We start from the raw sequence: 20220 nt of genomic DNA, 5'->3' as shown, positions 1-20220 counted from the left end.
GAGTCGTGAGTCTCCTGCAGCATTAATCATACCCCCCCGTCACTTGATCCCATCAGCTGCCGCTTCCTGACCGCATCCTCCATCCCCCACACCACTGACTACACAGCCCACCAGTGCTAGGCATGTGGCCATGAATACGAGCGTGACCACAAGAGCAAAGGCCATGTGTGCCAGGTGGGGCATGGCCACGCAGGAGTGCTGGAAGCTGATGTGGGCAACACTTGAGATCACAGGCATGAGCTCCCAATGGCAAGCAAACCTGGGACGCATGAGCAGGAGGGTCGCAGGACTAGTTGCGCAGCGGAGGAGGGCTCAATAATCATTGACGACCAAGTGATAGACCCCTCCGCACCGCCTCTACCGCTGTTTCTCTCTCCCTCTCCTGCTTGATCTCGCTCTGCCCCCATTCCCACACACACAGACAACATCATGCTTGTGCGCGCGCCCCCGCCCCCATGCTGCATGCATACACGCGCGCACACATACACACACACACATACACACACGCATGCATACATGCACACACTTGAGCCTATCCAGCTGAGTTGTGGGCCTACAGGTCAATTGCACGCATGCGACGTCACAACGTAAGAGCTGTTGTTCTGGGGCTGCATCCCCACAACATCCCCTTCCCCCTCAAGACAACCCGCCACAAGATGGGATACGCCCGCTCCCTCCCTCTTACATGAAAACCAGGAAGTCCAGAATGCTAGGTAATGTGCATGCATATGGGAGGGCGCGACAGGGGGGACGTGAGCGAGGTCTCTGCTGCAGCAAGGCTGACCTGTCACAGCAACTGCTGCGAGGCGTGCATGGCCGCACACCGCCCACAACCGTGCGCCGTACCAGCCCTGGCCCGACCTCGGCCCCTCTCTGTAGTTCCTGTCCCGAATCTGCCCGCGATCTATGGCCCTGCCGCACCTCACCTGACCCACGCCACGCTATACATGATCATGGCCAGCACTTGCACAAACTGGATCAGCCTGTGGGTGAATGGGTGGCAAATGGAATAGCTACAGGTGGGATTATATCTGGCTGCTGTACATTTGGGCATGCATGGGGTGCAGTGTCCAAAGCCAAGCGGCACAGCACAAATCAGATACAGTTGTGCAGCAAGACTTGCTGCCAACAACACAGGGTCTGGCCCCAAGCATACGCCCCGTCGTCATGCAATTCACACCTGGCCAGCCAGCCGCCTTTAGTGCTGTCATCCTTCTTGATGACCTTTTGATGCGGTATGCATGCGTGCAGTGCTTGTGGGAGCGCGTGTGTGCATGCGTGCATGCATGCAAGTCTGTTTTATGTCTGCCCAGATGCTCCCTGACAAAGATGGACAGGCCCATCCATCTGATGGGCGGGCAGCCAGGCAGCTCCAGAGGTTGCCGGATCTAGAGGGCCCACACCGCAAGAAGGTCAGTGGGAGTGAGAGGAGTGAGATAAATGCAACATGTGCAGCCACCAGGGAGCACAGGCGCCCAAGCTTTACTCGGCGCCTCCAAGGTGTGTGCCATTGCATGGCTTGGCCGTACACGCCTGAGGCTGCCCAGGCCGCCCAGCCAAAGCCCCGAATTCAGACTGGATTGCGGCGCCGAACCTTCCCCTGCTTCTTGGCTCCCTAGTGCCCAGGGAGGTGGTATGCTCACCACTGCAACATATCCTGCCAGCACAAGCGACAAGAGGATGGCAGCCGCTACAATGTAGAACACCACAATCTTGATGAAGACAAGCACCGCAGCGTGTCGGGTTGGTGCAAAAGAGTTCAAAGATGGATAATGGAATGTAGATTCTGACTGCTGCCGATGGGGGTGTTGACCACAGCTGACACAGTGGCGAGCACGGACTGCCCCATCCTGATGCATACCTTGCAAGTTGGCTCACAAAGCACTGTGCCTCAGCATCACCACACACGAGCGTGCAGCTTGCAGAAGCTGCCCGCTTGATTGTGAAGACATACAGGCCGGCGCATGTTGCTTGCAACCCCCAAGGCTCACGTAAGCATTGTAGCCCTTTGGTAGCACAAGGAACCGGAACAGCACCCAACGGATGCCCTTGAATACGGGCAGATCGGTGTGGACCAGCCACCTGAGGGTTGCAGCCACGAGAAAGGTTCTGAAAAGGGCAGGGACCGAGGGACAGCAACACAAGATGGTCTGGCTGCGCGGATGCACATAGGCATGGGCCGCAAGCTGCCCCCTTCACGCGCCTGCCTGGTGGCTAGTTGAGGGGTGGACCCATGGCGGGCGTCGCAAGTGTGCCGTTGCAGGGCATGCATCGCTTGCTGTTTCTATCCATGTGCCTGTGCCATTGCTGAAGGTCGCGACACGCCCGTCACTTCGAGCCGTGCACCCCATGCTCGTGTCAACGGCGTCCCAAGCATGCGCCTGCGGCTTCGGTGGGCTGACAATCCCATTCCTTCCAACCCCTGGACCCAACCCTGGGTCTGCGCGAGCGCTCACAGAAACTCGGTGTTGAAGACGACGCGGAAGATCTGCAGGAACTCCAACACAATCCGCAGCACCACCCATCGCAGGTCCTGCTGGCCGCGTTTCTTGGCGAGCAACACCAGCGTTGCAAAGATCTGCAGTGTGGATGAGGAGATGGGGGTGCGAGAACGTTTGCATTGGTGTGAGCATGTCCCACGCGGAACAATGGTCAAGGGCACCTGCATTTGCGCACGCATGAGTGCGTATGAGGGTGCAAGTTGTGTATGTGCGCGTGTGCGCTTGCATGCATGTGCCGTGTGCCCAGGCGGGCATGTGTGTTGTGCACATGTGTGTGTGTGTGTGGGCGTGTGTGTAAGTGTTTGTTCGTGTTTCACATACGTTTGTGCATGCAAGCGTGTGTGTGTGTGCGTGTGTGTGTGCGTGTGTGTGTGTGTGTGTCATGATGCATGTTTGTTGGTTACTGCGTGCATGATGCATTGTTTTGCATGGGGCAAACGCATGTGCTTCTGTCGATGTATGCACACATGTGCATGAATGCGTACATGTATACGGGGGCAGGGCCTGCATGCACAGACATTGATGCATCCTGTGACAAAATAGGCAGTTGCGAGCTGTGGCATGTCATCAACATTATCGCTGCAGTAATGAACCAGGCTGCAGGCCAGTGAGCAAAGGAGGCAGGCGTGCTCACCGCCTCAGTCACCCCGCGATTTCCTGAAACGAGATCATCGCTGTTGTCGTCGTCGCCATGGGCCCTGCGAGACGGCCAAGGTGGCCGAAGCAAGCGGGTGGCTGTGGGTTGACTGAGGGTTGATTAGCGACGCCGGCACAAAAGGTCACAGCACAAAAGGTCACAGCAACCGTATTACACACCCACTGACTGCACGTAAGAAACACGGAGTGCATGCACTCCGCCCTGCATTCCTGAAGCGGCTTGCTCTCGGTCTCATCAGCAACGGCCCTTCATGCAAACACTCACGCTCGACCTTGGAGCGCGTCGAGCGCGTGTGCATCCAAAGTGTCGCTAGCGCCATTGGAGGCTCCAATGAAGCTGTGATGCGAGCTATCACCTGATTCACTCATAATCCTCTATTTGCGAACGAGCCCGCTATTTGGGCACTTCCAACCGGATCAGCAACCACCGTTTGCAGCCCCTGGATCACCCTCATACCACAGAACGATTTTCTTTATATGACCTGCGCGATTCGTTCATGAGCGACGCAGATTGCTGACCAGATCACGGCTTACTACAGTACCGTAATGTTGTAGTATTTCCACTAAATGCTATGATCATAAGAAACGAATTTGATTCGGTGCCCGCAAAGTGTCAAGGCCAAGCCCACAGGAATTCGGAAAATGCGATTTGAGGAGCAACAAATCAGAGCGCAGTCAAAGCGTTTGGGGCATGTTTGGCGCAGCCCGCCTAGAAGCGACGGCTCTTGATGCAAGAAAGGGACCCCCTGCGGCAGCCACTGGAATGCTGCCAGCCCTCCTTGCATGTATGATGGTACAACTGCTTTAGCAGCCGCCAACCCCTGAAAATACCCCAGACTCTTGCGGGAACGCGGATCGCATGGGTGCTATAAACTCCACCCATATCATAGGGGAGCGCGCAGTCATGGTTTTCAGCTTCTACGTAACCACAAGGATGGGTAGCTTTTGAATAATCACAATAGGGTTGTAGGGTTGAGCAGTCTGGGTGTTTTCATTGCCTCATCATGTGGTGGTCCCTCGTGTGCTGCTGGTCTCCACCCTTGCCACACATCAACATTGCCCACAACCCGTGTGTCTAGGCGAGCGAGTAGAAAGAACCAGCTGGCAGGAGGGGGTGAAAGGGACACAGCGCTGACGCCTTGCATGACTGCAAGCCACGCATGCAACGAGCAGCGCCATGTTACATCATAAGGTGTGCGTATGTGTCTGGTGAGCCACATCCTCTACCTTCGAAACGGGCGGAGCGTGCTCACATGAAGTGATGGCCTTGACGCGGCCGTGACAGGCAGTTGAGACAGATGCTTGGGTGCTTCCGGCAGCTCCTGACAGCTGTCATGCTCGCAAATGAGTGCGGGTTGAGACCTTGTGTTGTTCTCTAGAACAACCCAGTGAGGGCACACGCGCATGTCACTTTACATGCACAAAGGAGCCTGTGATGGCAATCATTTCACAGACGTCAGGACAATTTCTTCGCTCTCCTGGACTGGAAGTCAGTCTTGAGCATTCTGTGGCAGACCTTAGGCCAAGCAGCGGGCAGCAGGCAACCCCTTCCGTGCAATGCATGTGCCGACTTGCAGCCGTCAGCATGTTGCGCAACACCTAGTTGTGCAGGCCACCAGCAGTTGCAACGCCTCCTGTTTCCCGTGAAAGGCATCTGCACCAAGGTCAGAAGGTCGAGGTAGATGCCAGGAAACGGGCGCGGAGGGGGGAGGATGCAGGGATGCATTGAAACAGCCAGCCGCTTTGCAACGGGTGTGCCGCTTGCCACGATACGCCAAAGAAGGCCTGTGTATGAGCATGTGACAGAATCCAGTATAACACACGGGAAGTCTCGCGCGCTGGCATGTTCTTGCCCCAGCAGGAGCCCTACGCCAGCTACCGCATCCCCCAGCCTGAGCCAAGCAACAGCACCTGGTCGGCTGCCTGCTTGGCTCAGCACATGCGCAGCGCCTTTGAACCTGCAAGCCGGTCAAGCCCAATCAAACATGTCGTTGTTTTGAAAAGCTAGCGTCAGCACTGCTATTCCCCTTATATCCAACGATGTTGCCCGGGTGCAGCCCGCAGCATTTGAAGGTGGTCTTCTCTGCCTGATCATTTTAGGGGTGTGACGCACCTCAAAAAGATAATCGAGAATCCATAGAGGACATAGCGCGGGACGCAGGCTGGGAGGACGCGCATAGGCAGCGCTGGGCTCAGTGCTGATCGCGCTCATCTGCACCCACGGCATGGAAAACATCAGGTGGGTGACACGTGGCCGTAACATCTATGATAAGGTTTTGACTTTGTAGTCGGCCTAGCTGACCCCTCGATCTGCTTTCCGTGTGTGCAGCGTGAGCGTGCGGGTCCGCCCGCTGAACAAGCAGGAGCAGAATGAAGGGTTTACGTGGAGGATCGATGGCAACAGCATGTACCAGATCGACCTCGCCACGCGCGAGCCCGACCGCGCGCGCGACGCAAAGTACGCACTGGACCATGTGTTCGGCCCCGGTGCGTCCACCGCCGACATCTACCGCGTCACGACTCAGCACCTCATCAGCAAGCTCGTCAGCGGCTTCAACAGCACAGTGTTTGCGTATGGCCAGACCAGCAGCGGGAAAACATACACGATGCGCGGATCGGCGGCCGACCCAGGCATCATCTCCCTGGCCGTGCGGGAGGTGTTTGCCCTCATTGAGCAGACAGTCGACCGCGAGTTCCTGCTGCGCGTCTCATACATGGAGGTGCGGTGATCCTTTTGCATCTACAAGTGTAGGTGGCCTTCTTTGCAAGCGGCGGTGCCCACAGACAGAAGATCACAGCCGCCAGCAGCTTGAAAGTGTGAGCACAGTGGTGACAGAGTGCAACGTCAGAGGCGCTTGCATCGCGCCTCCCAACTCATCAGCCGTTGAAACCACGCCCCCTAGCCAACCTGCTTGCAGCACCCAAATCCACCTGGCATGCCCTCCCTGGTTCACCCTCCCGCCACCCCGCCCCAACCGCCCAACTTCCTGTTCAGCTGTACAATGAGGAGGTGAATGACCTGCTCGCCCCAGAGAACCTGCGGCTGCCGATCCACGAGAGCAAGGAGGCGGGCATCTACGTGGCGGGCCTCAGGGAGGACATTGTCACCTCGCCGGAGCAGGTGGGGCCTGAAACTTGGCAGCTGCTTCAAGGGCTTTGGGATGATTGGACTGGCGCAGATGCCTGGCAGGAAGCTGCTGCTTAAAGGTGCCAGTCCATGTATGCGCAGAATTCAGCATGGGCCCAAGGCACGAGGCAGTGCAAGGAGTGCGGCGCAGTCGATGACATTCTGCAATGGGCGTGGCTGCGCGGCCTGAACCCGACAAGCAGATGCGTCGCGGCCTCGCTGGCATTTGCACCTGTGGTGCTGCCTTGCAGGTTCTGCAGCTGCTGGAGACCGGGGAAGCCAACCGCCACGTCGGGTCGACGCGTATGAACGAGGGCAGCAGCCGCTCGCACACTGTGTTCCGCATGGTGGGCGCCTTGAGAAACGAACTGCAGGCGACCTTGCTTTTGGGCAACGTACCCTATGGGACAGCGCATGAGCACCGACTGCAATGGGTGGACGGCAATCCTGTGCCAGGACCAGCATCAGTGCCGCGACCGCGACCTGCTGGAAATTCACTCTCCTTACGCCCCATGTTTAACCCAAACCAGGTCATCGAGAGCCGCAGCCGCTCCTGCGGCGAGCCCGAGGCCCCCCTGCCGCCGGATGAGGCCGCGGGCGCCATCCTGGTGTCCACGCTGACCCTGGTGGACCTTGCCGGCAGTGAGCGCGTCGCGAAGACGGGCGCGGAGGGGATCCGGATGAAGGAGGGCACGGCGATCAACAGGAGCCTGCTGACGCTGGGGACAGTGATCAACAAGCTGTCGGAGGGGGCACAGCTGTCGGGTGGGTGACGGGCGCGTGCCTGACGGGAAACCGCCCGGCTGGATGGCCGTCGTGATGCGTCCGGCTGCTGCTGGTTTGGCGACGAAGTCGGGCAATGCAACGTGCTGTGCGGACCCTCGCCAAGGATTGCGGCCTGTGCACGGGTATTTGGGTTGGCTTTTCCTAGCTGTCATTAGCAGGAGGTGGTAGTAGTGACGACGGGCTTCCCTCACCCAATCGTGCAAAATCCGTGCAGGTGCCCACATCCCCTATCGCGACTCAAAGCTGACCCGGATCCTCCAGCCCTCCCTTGGAGGCAACGCCAAGACGGTGCGCGCATCCGCGCCGGTGTCAGCCCTCCGCCCGCGCGCCTGCATGCATGCATGCACTGCCTCGCTGCTTGCCGCTCCTGTACGTCGCCCTCAACCGAACAAAGCCCACATGCGGCCCTTCTCAAGTCCATGCTTTTGTGGAACACCGCCCCATAATCTTACGGATTAACAACATCCAATAATGCAACCACCCCATCCAAACTGACACCTCTGCGTGCAGGCCATCATCTGCAACGTGACCCCCGCCGGCTGCCACACCGAGGAGTCCCACAGCACCCTCCGCTTCGCGTGCCGCGCCAAGCGCGTGGTCAACAACGCGGTGGTCAACGAGGTGCTGTCTGACGCGGCGGTGCTGAAGCGGCAGGCCAAGGAGATCGAAGACCTCAAGAAGAGGCTGGAGGAGAGCGGCACCGCGGGGTGGGTGGAAGGGGGGGGGGTGGGTGAAAGGAATGGGCTCCGTCGATATGTTGGTTTGGCTGAAAAGCGCGGGGTGAGCCCGCATGTGACAGGAGCGCGTCGTGCCCGGAAGAGCGCATGTGTTCCAGGCACGACAGACCCTGACTTGGGAGACCACACAAAGATCCTTGTCTCAAGCACTGGGCTGGCTGTGGTCATCAATGCACAAGTTAACGCTGTGGGTGGAGGAGCCCGCGTCCCTGCCTATTGCAATTTTACTGCAGCTGCGACGCTCGTGCCTGCCCTGAAACCCGCGCCGTGCGTTGCGGCTGCCTTTGTCCCCACTTGCCCACCCACAGCAGCAACTCCGAGGTGGAGGAGCAGATGATGCAGATGCGGGCGCACATGCTGCGCATGGAGCAGGAGAAGGAGCTCATGCGCGCAAAGCTGGAGGAGGAGGTGGCGGAGAGGGAGAAGGCGCAGAAGCAGGTGTGGGGCATGACCTTTGAGGTGCAGCCTGCGGGGCCTGGCCTGTGGGCCTGCTGACTGCCTTCTGTGCTGCCGCTGGGCTCTTTGGGTAGTGTCAGCAGACTGACGTCGCTCACGGCGCGCTCAATTCAGTGCTGTGAGAGCATTCTCATACTTCCAGGTTTGGATGCTTTTGCATCCAGCCATGCCCCACTCAGGCTGTGCAACAGTCTGCGCCCCAAATACATGCATGCCGACAAACTCATCTAATTGCAATGCGCGCACATCCAGGTTGAGGTGGCCAAGAAGATCATGTTTGGGCAGCAGCAGCAGCAGCAGCAACAACAGGACGCTGGCGGCGACGGCAGCGACGGCGCCGCCCCAGCGGGGCGCAAGGGGCGCAGCAGTCGGCGCGAGACTTGGTGCCCGGGGCGATCGGGCTGGGAGCTACCGTTGCCAGGTGGGCAGGGGCGAGCACATTCCAGCTCCCCAGGTCTGTGGGGGGGCACATTGTCGTATCTCTTGCCGCTTGAACGCACTTCAGACGTTCAGCTGCCCGGCCGCTCGCTCGCACAGCCGCCAATGGCTGCATGATTTGGCCCACGCCATGCGCGTGATCGCAGAATCTGCAGCTGGCCGCAAGCGGCCGGCCCCCAGCCTGAGCAATATGATGGCGCCCATGCTTGAGGAGGGGGAGGACGGCGACGGCGACGGCGCAGGCACCGGCGGCTTGAGGCGCGCGCAGCCGCGGCTGCGGGTCAGCGACGAGACCGGTGAGACACAGCGCTCTGCAAATCTTTGAGATGCAAATGGGGACTGCTTTGTTTGGGTAGAAAACAAGCTTCTGACAACGATTCGCATGGCGTGTCACCACATCAGTCCCATGCCTTGCGCTCAAACCGTTGCCTACCTTTTTCCTGTGCCCTTTCCAGACGCCCTGATGCTGGAGGGCACTGAGGGCCTCAGCGAGCGTGGCCGCAAGTCGAGCGCCGGCAGCGCACTGAGGGTGGGCGCTGTGGACTGGGCATGCGGAGGGATATCAGCCGCATGTGCGCGCCGCCCCTCTGGATTTGGTCGTGCGGCCTGGACACACCCGCTTTGTCCTTGCCCCGCTGCGAAGCCTGCACGGGAGCACCGTGGTTCCCGCTGCATTGCACAGCAAGCTTTGCAATCACTGCACTGTACCGCGCGACGCAGGCCAGCGCCGAGGGCGACACGTTGGCGCTCGGCGGCGGCGGGGGCGCGGCGGCGCGGCTGGCTGAGCTCGAGGAGCGACTGGCGGCGGCCGAGGCGCGCGGGGCCGAGGGCGACGAGCGGATCAGGTGCGCGGCTTGCGGTTGTGGATGAGAATGCTCATTATCACTTATGGCAGCAAGCATGTAGCCATGAAGGGCTAATGGGTTTGACACGTAGCGCAAGGCTCAGGAGTGTCCTTTACTGCGTGTGATGGGGCCTCACCCTCAGTCCTCTCCTCGCTGCCACCCCGCAGCTCGCTGCAGCAACAGTTGGAGGAGCAGCGCGCGGCGGCGGAGCTGGCCGCCGCCGAGCGCGACGCGCTGGCGGCGGACAAGGAGCGGCTGGCGCCGGCGCTGGAGGAGGCGCGGTGGCAGGGGCGGCAGCTGGAGCGCAAGCTGCAGGAGGCGCAGGCCAGCAAGGAGGAGGGCACCGAGGTCAGGCTCACTGGCTTGCGAATGGGCGTTGGCGTTTTGCATGCATGAACAAGAGGGCACCGCATGCCAGTGGGTGGGAACGGCGCCCAGCCGCCTGAGTGGAAACGGGCTGGCTGTGCTGGAAGGTGTCTTCCGCCTGCCACAGAGAGTGGCGCGGCCGGTTCTCGCGCACAGCCCCCAACATGGTGATGCGCGCTCCGATCAACCACCCAGGCCGCAGCCGAGGCGCAGCGGGCGCTGGAGGAGCTGCGGCGCCTGAAGGAGGAGGCGCAGGAGTCTTTCAAGGAGCAGCTGGGCGCGGCGAACGACGCGAAGCAGGTGGGCGCGCGGGCGCGACACCCGCGGCGAGGCGTGGGGTTGCAGGCGGCGGCAGGCGCCAAGGGCACGGTGGCCGACAGAGCCCGTATCATTTTCGCCTACGGGCAGACCTGCCGTTGGCCAGGCATAACACCCGCCTGGCCCTGCGTCGTCAGCAGCATCCCCAGCTGGTTCCTCTGCTTTACCTCACCTGTCACTGCACACACACACACACACACACACACACACACACACGCACGCAATCTCTTTGGCACCCCCCACCCCACACACGCATATACAATGTCTCAACCCCCCAGTCCCTGAAGGACCAGCTGAAAGACCTGAAGGACGAGCTGCTGGACACAAGGGGCAAGCTCGACATCGCCGAGCGCGCGCGCGCCGCGCTGGAGGCGCGCGAGGCCGCGCACGAGGGCGAGCGGCGCGAGGCGGCGGCGCGAGTCAAGGACGAGAGGGAGGAGGCGGAGCGCACGCGCAAGGCGCTGGAGGTGCGGGCTGGCTCAGTCCTGCCTCTGATTCCTGGTGATGTCGCTGGGCTCGGGGAAAGCCTGTGTCAACCAGGCCGGTGCTGTACTGGGTCGTCAAGGCCAGCACATCACAGTCCTGGCTCGCGCCTGCCGTCCCCACATACTGCCCGGCTGGGCGCTGCCTGCTGTAACGTCAGCCATCTCACGCGCTCCGCACCATTATTGAACGGCATTGGTTGGCGCCCGCCCGCAGGAGACGTCGGAGAAGCTGCGCGCCGCGGAGGAGCGGGCGGCGGAGGCGCAGGCCGGTGTCGCGCGGCTGCAGGCGCACGTGTCTGACTTGGAGAGCCGCAAGAGGGCCCCTCTGTACCAGAAGAAGCAGGCATGGCGGTGTCTTTTGGGGGGGAGCGGCGAGGGGCGACCATCCATCCGAGACCTGCAGGAATGCGTCCAAACAGCAGGACGCTGTTGCGTGGTGGTTGGAAAGAGGATCAGCAGCGCCCCATCCTGCGCTGCCAGCCGCTGACAAGCGCACGCATTTCTTGGCGGCCGCGCCGCTGCACTCTCTGCAGGAGGCGGAGCTGCAGGCGGCGGTGGACAAGGCGACAGAGGCGGAGGCGCGCGCGTCGGAGGCGGAGGCCCGCATGAAGGAGGCGCGGGTGAGGGGTGGCGCCGGGGGCCTCGGGGCGACATGCTTGCGAGGGGCTCGTGAGGGTGTGATCTAAGCCAGTGCCAACGCTGTGCTGCGCAGGATGGCTGTAGCATCTCCCTGCATTTAAACATCAAGGCAGCCGCTTCCGGACTGCAACACAAACATGAAGACAACACATACCGTACCGCAACACGGAGGCTCACAACTACGTGCACCAGTTGTTTGAGCAAGATCGCGAGCCGACCACGCGCGCGCACACACACACACACACACACACACACACACACACACACACACACACACACACACACACACACGCGCGTGCGCGTGCGCGCGCAATGTAACAGCACACTCACGTGCATACACAACACAAAAAACTGCCCAGGAGCTGCTCGAGGCAGCCGAAAAGGCGGCGGCCGCCCTCTCGGAGGAGCTGGACGCCGCGCGCCGTGGCGCGGCCGAGGCGGCGGCCAAGGCGGCCGACGCGCACGCGCTGGAGGTGCAGCGGCTGGAGGTCGAGCGCAGCAAGGCGGAGGTGCGCGCGCACATGCGGGTCGCGCACGGGCGGCGCGTTCCCCCGTCATGGGCCGGAACCCTGCAACTCATGCTGCGAGGTGACGGGCAGCTTTGTATGGCCCACGCATCGCTGCGGCCCTGGCGTTGACTCCGCCTCAGCCCCACTCCGTACACTCTCTTCCACGTGACAAGAGCGTGCTGCACCCACCACCAGGCCGCCCACGTGGATGCGCTATCTGCGCTGCGGACAGAGCTGCAGCAGGCCGTCGCGGCCGCGGAGGCGGCGCGCGGGGAGGCGACAGCCAAGCAGTCCGAGGTGGAGGCGGCGGCAGCGCGGACGGAGGAGGTGGCGGCCGAGTTGGAGGAGGCCCGCAGCCAGCTGGGTGCGTCGCGTTAGGGGTTGGTCGAGCGTTTGAGGGGGACGCGGCAACGCATTCAGCGGCTGCAATGCACGCTGTTATACGGCTGTCAGGGTTTGGAGAGTGCGCGACATGTCGATGCAAGCCAAGGCAACAAACCCCAAGCACCTGGCGGACCTGGTGTCGCGTTAGAGGCATGACGGTTTTCGCGCTGCAATGCTGCCACCCTCGCAGCCGAGAGCCTGGCGTGCGCAACCGCAGCTCGGGAGAACATTGACGCACTCGAGCAGGCCGCCGAGGCGACCGCCGCCGAGCACGCGTCCGCGCTGGCGGCCGCGCAGGAGGTGCTGCGGTCGGCTCAGGAGGCCGCGGCGGCGGAGCTGGCGGCGGCGCGGGAGGCGGCGGCGGCGGAGCTGGCGGCGGTGCAGGAGGGCACCGCAGCGGCGCTGCAGCTCGAGCAGGAGGCGCGGCAAGCAGACGTGACCGCGCTGCAGGAGCAGCTCGAGCAAACCAAGGTCAGGACTCGCGGCGTCCGTCTGGCTGCGCTTTGTCGCGCTGCATCGCTGCACTCGCTCACCACACCTTCGGGGCCCGCCCTCGCTGCGGCGGTCTCGCCAACCCTTTACCATTGAAGCCTGCCAGCGCCCCTCGCACCGACGCTGCAGTTTCAACCCCTGGCGCCCTCGCCTTGCGCTCATTCCGCCGCCTCGCCGTCTCCCGCTTTCCTGTCGCCGCCAGGCTACCGCCCAAGCAGAGAGTGAGGAGCTGCGGTCGAGCCTCGACGCCACCAACTCCCTGCTGATGAAGACCATGGCGGCCGCCACGCAGCACGAGGCGGCGGCGGCGGAGGCGCTGGGCGCGAAGCAAAAGGAGATCGACTCCGCGCAGGTTCGGGCGCTGCCCCAGGGCAAGGGGAGCCCCTGACCCGAGGCCAGGCAGGCCGGGGGTCGGGCTCACATTGCTGAAGCCTCTGTGTGCGTGCTGCGTGCGTGCGTGGCCGGTCTCTGGCGCCGCGCGCTGGTCTGGCGGGGTGGCGTGTGGGCGGCGATTCCTCTCATGATTGCCAGTTTCGAGGTGTGCCAGTCATGCAGGGCGTTCACCAGAGAAGTGCTGCATGAGCATCGCCCGTGTACAAACCGTGTTTTGCGGATGCGCAGGCGCGGCTGGCGGAGGCGGCGGGAATCCTCAACATCCGCGACGAGCTGCGAGAGGCCAGGTGGGAGATCAAGAGGGGATGCTGGGTTCATACAGCCCACTTGATTTGTGATCCCTTCATCGTTGTGCGTAATTGGCTGCTCACAACCACCCCGTGCGACGTGCACACGCTTGCGCCCCCCCCCCCAAACACACACGCACACATACACACGCGCATGTGCGTGCGCGCACACTTTCACACACACACACACACACACGCACACATACACGCTCGCATGCGTGTGCGCCCTCACTCCGCACCCTTAGGGTCAAGCACAAGCAGGAGGTACAGGGGCTGCGGACCGAGCTGGCCAAGCTGCAGTCTGAGAGCAAGTCGGGCATCAAGGGCAAGGAGACGGCGCAGAAGGACGTTGACGCACTCAAGAAGAAGGTGCGTGTGCAGTGAATATCTTGATGCGTTTGCATGTGTGCACGTGGGGGGCTAACGGAGGAGCATGTGTCTGTGTGTGTGTGTGTATGTGTGTGTGTGTGTGCGTGTGTGTTAGCGGCGCTGTGAAGGAGTTGGCCGTGCTGGCGGCTGCTCAGCCCCTTGGCAACCCTGCCGACCCAGGCTGACTGTTTCATATCGTCGTTGCCAAGCTGCGCTGCACCTCGGCGAGCTTGCAGCCAAACGTCACGCGCTGAAGTAGGATTTCAGATCCGCGTGATCACTATCCCCAGCTTGCGAATAAGCACGACATGCGCAGAGCGCGCGAACGTGCGCGCGAGCACCCCCCCCCCCCACACACACACACACAACTTTTGCAGGTGACCGACCTGGAGACCCGGCTGCGCGCCGCGACACAGGACAAGCAGACCGCCTTGCAGGTGAGGCGGTGGGGCCATCTGACGTTCCTGTGTGCGCCTCACAACCCGTCCACACCCCCTTCAAGCTCCTCCTTGCCATAGTGGCTCTGAAGCCCTGCGCTCCATCCCGCAACAACTTGGACATCAAACGCAATACTCCGCCTCAGATTAGGTTGGATTGGCTGGTCAAAGTCGCCACCACCCACCCTGCACCCCCAGGACAAGGCCAACGTGGAGCGCCAGCTGAAGAGCATCAACAGCCGCAGCACCCTGCTGGAGAAGAACCTGGAGAAGCAGGGCGCGCAGGCCGAGAAGCGGCGCGAGAGCATCATGGTGCGGTGAAGAAATGTTCCAGGCCGCTCGTCCGCCGTCGGTTCAACTCAGGCAGGACAACAGGCCAATCGCCAGGATGGCGCTCGGCCAGAGGAGGTTGCTGCTAGGACGCCCAGTTGCAATGCTGCATCCCAGATTGTTGGCCCTGACCAATTACCCATTCAGAGCCACTGCACTCGCGTCGTCATCCCCGCACTCTCAGGTCGGCCTAAGCAAGACGAAGGACGCACTGTCTGTGACCGAGGAGCGCGCCAAGCAGCTGTCGCTCGACCTGCAGCGCACGCAGATGGATCTCTTTGCAAAGACAAGTGAGGGGCGCCGCGGCACGGCTGCTCGCTTGGCCGGTGCTGATCAATGCTGGGGGTGGGGACCGTAGGGCACCGCGATGCCCATCCCTCGGCCCATTTCAGCCGTTGTCTGCAGCAATTTGCGACCCCTGTTGCTCATTGTCAATCGTCACAGGCGAGTGCCAGGACCTTGAGGCGAGGCTGGGCGAGTCCCGCGCCTCGGCCTCGTCGCTGGCGGCCGAGAAGTCCAAGGTTGAGGCCAAGCTGTCCGAGGCGGAGGACCTGCTCGGGCGGATCACCGAGGAGAGGGACGGCCTGAAGGGTGGGTGGGGGGTCATCGGCGCCCGCCCAACATCGAAGCAGCTCGCCATGACACCGCACAGGCGGGCTCGTATGTGTGTATGGTGGGTGTGTGAGCCTCCAAGCTAAAATTGCCAGCCGTCGCTTGCGCCCACGAAAGCACGCAGCCTTTTTCCCCGGCTGGCAGCTTCCAGCTGGAGCTGCCTTGCCTGCAACTTGTCTATTCCTTTTTGCACCAAAGGCCACCCTCTTTCCCTCACATGCAGAGCAAGTTGAGGAGCTGACCGCTCGCGTGGCCACGTTAGAGCAGACGTCGTCAGAGCTCAACACAGAGCTGCTCAACTTGAGGGAGGAGCACCAGCAGGTGAACATGAGCCCCTGCCGGGCATTGACTCGATTGCCCATGGGTGGAATGCCTTTTTGAGTCAAAGTCAACGGAACATCCCCGCAGCTTCCACTCCTGCCAAGGCTAGCCGTAACCCTGCACCCCCATAAAACACATCTCCCACCCCATTTCGTCGCGCCCCCGCCGCGCTCCTTGAAGGTGTCGGCCGCGCGGGCGTCACAGGAGCAGGAGCTGGCGCAGACGCACGGCTCCCTGAAGGCGCTGAAGGCAGACAAGGGGGCGGTGGACGACGAGCTGGCCGGCCTGAAGGCCACGCACCAGGTGGAGGGCGTGTGCGTGCGTGTGTGCTTGTTCGTATGTGTGCGTATACGTGGTGTGTGTGTTTGTGCGAGTATGCGTGTGTGTTCATATGTGCATGTGTGTGTGTGTGTGTTGGGGGGAGGGGATGTCTGCGAGGCTGAAAGTGCAAGGTGCAGAGGTGTCCAGGAATGCAAGGCTTGCCGAATGGCTGGCGGGCACAGGACAGCGGCACGGTCCCTGGCGCAGACTGCGGACCGGCTGTGCAAGCCGCCGCCTTGCAGGCGGCGCCATCCTGCGTCTGCGGCGTTGGGGACCCATGCTGCAAACCTTGCATGCAAACTATACGGGAGTTGTTGCAATAGCGCCCTGCTCCACCCCTGGCCGGCCGACAGGAGCTGCAGCAGCTGCACCAGCAGGCCTCTACCGACCTGGCCTCCACAAAGGCCGCCCTCTCGAAGAGCGAGGAGGCGCGCGTGCGTGCGGAGGTGGGCCCCCTACCTTCTCGTTATCTGCGACGGCGGTCGCCGGGGATGTGCGTGTGCCTCGCCTCGCCTCCACTGCCATGCCACCCCTGGCTGCCCTAGATTGGCCCGTGCGCGCCACCCTTAACTGCCAAGAGGATTCGTCGCTGCAAGCTCACGCCGTACTGCGCTCCGCGGCATTCCTCGCCGCGCGTGCCGCAGGGCCGCCTGCCTGAGATTGAGGTGCTGCAGGGGCAGCTGACCTCGGCGCACGAGGAGCTCAGCGACGCGCGCTTCAGGGCTGAGGAGTTGCGCGCGGCGACGGCGGCCAGGGAGCAGCAGGTGGGGGCGGTGCGGGGCACAGCCCTTGCGGCAGCTGGCGGCGGGCCCCGGTGGCACCGCATCCTTTGCGCGTGGCTGAGGATGCGCGTGCCAGGGCATTCTGTTGCCAGCTAAGAGATCGGGCTGTTGATGGTTGTGCAAGTCCCCTGCTTTTGTTCCAGTAAGTCACTGTGTAGAGAGCCCTAACGGTGCCGTCAGCTATCAACCTTCCACCATCAAACGGAATCCTCACGCACCCCCTTGCTACCCCCTAAACCCTAAACCCTGGACTCTTTCCGCAGCTGGGCACCGACAAGCTGGCTCTGGAGCAGCAGGTGTCGTCTCTAACGGCGGCCTCCCAGCGGCTGGAGCGCGAGCTGGCGGCGGCGGCCGCAAAGGCGGGGCAGCAGGAGGGGCAGCTGAGGGACATTTACGACCTGTGCAACTCGCAGCAAGGTGGGGCGGTCGACGGCGCGCGCGATTGCGGCCGGCGGATGGCAAGTACACACGTGCGGGCCCACACGTACACACACATGTACACACACACCACATAAGGGCGGAATAATGGGTTCATGAGGAAAGTTATTGGCACCTAAACGCCCCGGCAGTAGAAGGACAGTTTTCGAAGCCGGCGAGCGGTCCAGCAGGGGAACAGCCGCGCTCAATGTCGTGTTGCTACCCGGCGCTGGGGCTACAACACCCAAATTGCGCGCAGGCAAGCTGCAGGCACTCATGGAGGAGAAGCAGGAGGTGCAGACCGCCCTGGACAACGCCTCGGGGCTGGCGGAGGCGCTCAAGGGTCAGCTGGCGCAGGCGGAGGCGGCCGCGAGCGCAGCGCAGGTGCGGCGGGCCCCGCGCCCCGCAGTCTGCACGTGGCCGCCGGCCTGGGGCTGCTTGCAGACCGCGAAACCCCACGTGCTGCATTGTACGGCAAGCATGACATCAAGGCATTTTGCATCAACATGCTGGTGCTGCGCATGAAGCCAAGTTCAGGACGTAACTGCCAACAACCTCAACACCCGCAGGACAAGGTGTCTGACCTGGCAGCCCAGCTGAGCCGCGAGGCCCAGGCCGCCGACGAGGCGCGCCGCGCGGCCGCGGCCAGCGCGGCTGAGGCGGCGGCGGCGCGCGCCAGCGGCGTATCAGAGGTCGCGGCGTGGCAGGCTGAGTCGGCGCAGCGCAAGAAGGTGCCTAATCCTGCCCACCAGTCACCAACTCGCAGCCAACTGCCTAGTCTTCGCTGTCGGGGCGGTTTTGATTCCCTTGGCACAGTCAACCCCGCAGGTTGCAGCTGCCGTTTTGCAACCCTGCATTCAGCTTGAAGCCCATCACCCCAACCTTGGACCCCCGCCTCCTTGCCCCCTACCCTCCTCCAACACCACCAACCGCTGCATTTCCGCCCCCGCCACCCCCGTAACCCGGCGCCCCAGGAGCACGAGGCCGCGCTGGCGGAGCTGCGGGGGCAGCTGGACGCGGCTGACCAGGAGCTGAATGACATGGCCTTCAAGGCGGTGAGTTATCGCATCGCACTTGCAAACTTCACAGAAAAGTAGAGCATCAAAGGTGGCCCGTCACAGAGTGCAAGGACCTGGCAGACGACCAGGCACCAGGCAGAGCTGCGAGGTCTCCGTGCCGGGCCTCGCCGGCCAGGCCGACGGCCGGTTGACGCGGCTGCGGCCCGCCGCGTCGAGCCCCGGCCCGCGTATCTTTGGGGATGGGGCTCCGTGCAGCTGGCCGTTGGCGGCGGCTGCTTGGCGGGAAGGTCGGCTGCGCAAGCCCCTTTCGCAGGGCTCAGGGCGCATCACGACGCTGGACCACTGCCGCAGTGTCCTTTGATTAAAGCTGTGATGACCAACCAATGATGCAATCATTGGATGAGCCTCGCCGGCAATTCTCCTGCTTTTCACTCCCCAAAGGACGAAGACAAGGCTGCGGCAGAGGAGAAGGTGGCAAATCTGCAGGAGCAGCTCAAGGTGTGTGTGTGTGTGTGTGCGCATGTGTGTACAAATTGATGTGTGTGTGTGTGTGTGTGCACGCGCGTGTGCGCGTGCTAGCACGCACGTGTGTGTGTGTGTGTGTTTGTGGGGTCGGGGAGAGTTAGGCCACCCGGGGGACATGCAAAGGCGATCTTTGGGCCCGGCCGGCCAGGCCACCGGCGACTGCCGTCGCCACGCTGCGCCCTCTCGCATGCAAACCAAATTACCTCTTGCCGGCGCTGAGCTCAGCAACGCCCCTGCTCCCTGCTGTGGCCCCGCACTCGCTAGGCCGCCCTGTTCAAGGCAGCTGCCCTTGAGGCGAAGCTGGCTTTGCCGCCGCCGCCGCTCTCGGACGATGCCACGCCGATCAAAGAGGCTCGAGGCGCCGCCGCGGCCGCGGAAGCCGAGGCGTCGGACCTGCGCGCGCGCGTGGCGGCGGCCCTGGAGGATGCCGCGCACGCGGCGGCGCTGCGGGAGGAGTTGGAGGCGCTGAGGGGCCGCGCGGCGGCGCTCGAGGCTGCGGCCGCCGCTGAGCTGGAAGCGGCGGCCGCCGGCGCGGCGGCAGCGGAGGGGCTGCGGGCAGAGGTCGAGGCGGCGCGGCGCGGCACAGCGGAGGCGGCGGCGGCGGCCGCAGAGGAGGCAAGCGCGCTCCGCGCAGAGATGGAGTTGCTGCGCCGCGCGGCGGCCGAGGGCGCCGCGGCGGCGGAGGGCCTGCGGGCGGAGGTCGCCTCGCTGACGCGGAGGCTAGCCGAGGCGGAGCGGCGGCGGGAGGAGCTCGACACTGAGCTGGCGGCGGCGGTTGCAGGGCTGCGCGAGGCGCGCGCCGCGCAGGAGGTGGCGCAGGCCGCTGCTGCGGCGGCGGAGCTGCGGCTGCAGCAGGCCGAGGCGGCCGCGGCCGCTGCTGCGCCTGCCGGCGGCGCCGCGGACGATCTCACTGACGAGCTGCTTCGTCAGGACGGCATGCAGCAGCAGGGCTCGGGCTCGTCGAGCCACGCCACGCGAAACGAGGGCGAAGCTGACCTGGCGGCGGCGCGCCGCGCGGCGGACGCCGCGGGCGAGGAGGCCGCGCGCCTGCGCGCGGCGCTGGCGGCGGCGGAGGAGCGGGAGCGGTCGACGGCCGAGGACGCGTCCGAGGCGCTGGCCGCCTCGGACGCGGCGATCTCTGAGGCGCACGGCGAGATCGCGCGGCTCAGGGAGGCGGCGCGGGCGGCCGAGGCGCAGGCAGCGGAGGCGGCCGAGGGGCGGCGGCGCGCGAGGGAGGAGGTGGGCGACGCGTGCCGCAACTGCATGGATGGCAGGTGGTGTCTGTCCTCTCGATTGTGGCGGTGTGATACGCTGACAAAACAAGAGCGAAACACCGGCGTCATGCCAGGCTGGTACAAACCCCACATACTCACCACCCAATACAGCAGCCGCCAATGTGCGTTGCCAGGCGCGACCCTGCTGCATGAATCCTACAATCCATCGGCGCAACTCTGAAACATTTTAATCAATCATGCGTCCAGGTGTCTCAGCTGCACGCGGAGGCTTCAGAGCTGTCGCGCCGCGCGGCCGCGCGCGAGGCGGCGCTGCAGCGGCAGGTGGAGGCGGTGCGCGCGGAGGTGTCGGCTGCACGGGCGGAGGCGGTGGCGCGGCTCCACGACGACGCGCTGCAGGAGGTGGGTTTTGAGTTTTGGTGTGTGGGTGGGGGC

At 63.3% G+C, this 20220-nt stretch overlaps 1 protein-coding gene across 1 annotated transcript; it reads left to right on the top strand.

Moving 5' to 3' along the window:
* Positions 1 to 5383: 5383 nt before the first annotated feature.
* Positions 5384 to 19980, top strand: MNEG_0339 (centromeric protein E; the record flags this gene model as incomplete). Its single annotated transcript, XM_014051174.1, has 38 exons — positions 5384 to 5397; positions 5488 to 5878; positions 6154 to 6279; positions 6537 to 6632; positions 6816 to 7050; positions 7286 to 7359; positions 7582 to 7778; positions 8117 to 8246; positions 8517 to 8685; positions 8849 to 8998; positions 9158 to 9231; positions 9423 to 9547; positions 9715 to 9895; positions 10109 to 10213; positions 10510 to 10698; positions 10931 to 11008; positions 11250 to 11336; positions 11715 to 11864; positions 12060 to 12228; positions 12439 to 12719; positions 12943 to 13092; positions 13362 to 13420; positions 13666 to 13789; positions 14167 to 14226; positions 14425 to 14538; positions 14741 to 14846; positions 15001 to 15147; positions 15392 to 15489; positions 15670 to 15792; positions 16164 to 16256; positions 16455 to 16574; positions 16856 to 17009; positions 17269 to 17393; positions 17579 to 17740; positions 17984 to 18064; positions 18470 to 18526; positions 18818 to 19792; positions 19939 to 19980. The coding sequence occupies 38 exons, from the start codon at positions 5384 to 5386 to the stop codon at positions 19978 to 19980; spliced, it is 5811 nt and encodes a 1936-aa protein (XP_013906628.1).
* Positions 19981 to 20220: the final 240 nt, after the last annotated feature.

This window comes from Monoraphidium neglectum (assembly GCF_000611645.1).
Source record: "Monoraphidium neglectum strain SAG 48.87 unplaced genomic scaffold scaffold00026, whole genome shotgun sequence".
Classification (NCBI taxonomy): domain Eukaryota; kingdom Viridiplantae; phylum Chlorophyta; class Chlorophyceae; order Sphaeropleales; family Selenastraceae; genus Monoraphidium; species Monoraphidium neglectum.
The sequence above is the reverse complement of the archived record's forward strand: the minus strand, read 5'-3'. Positions and strand labels throughout refer to the sequence as shown.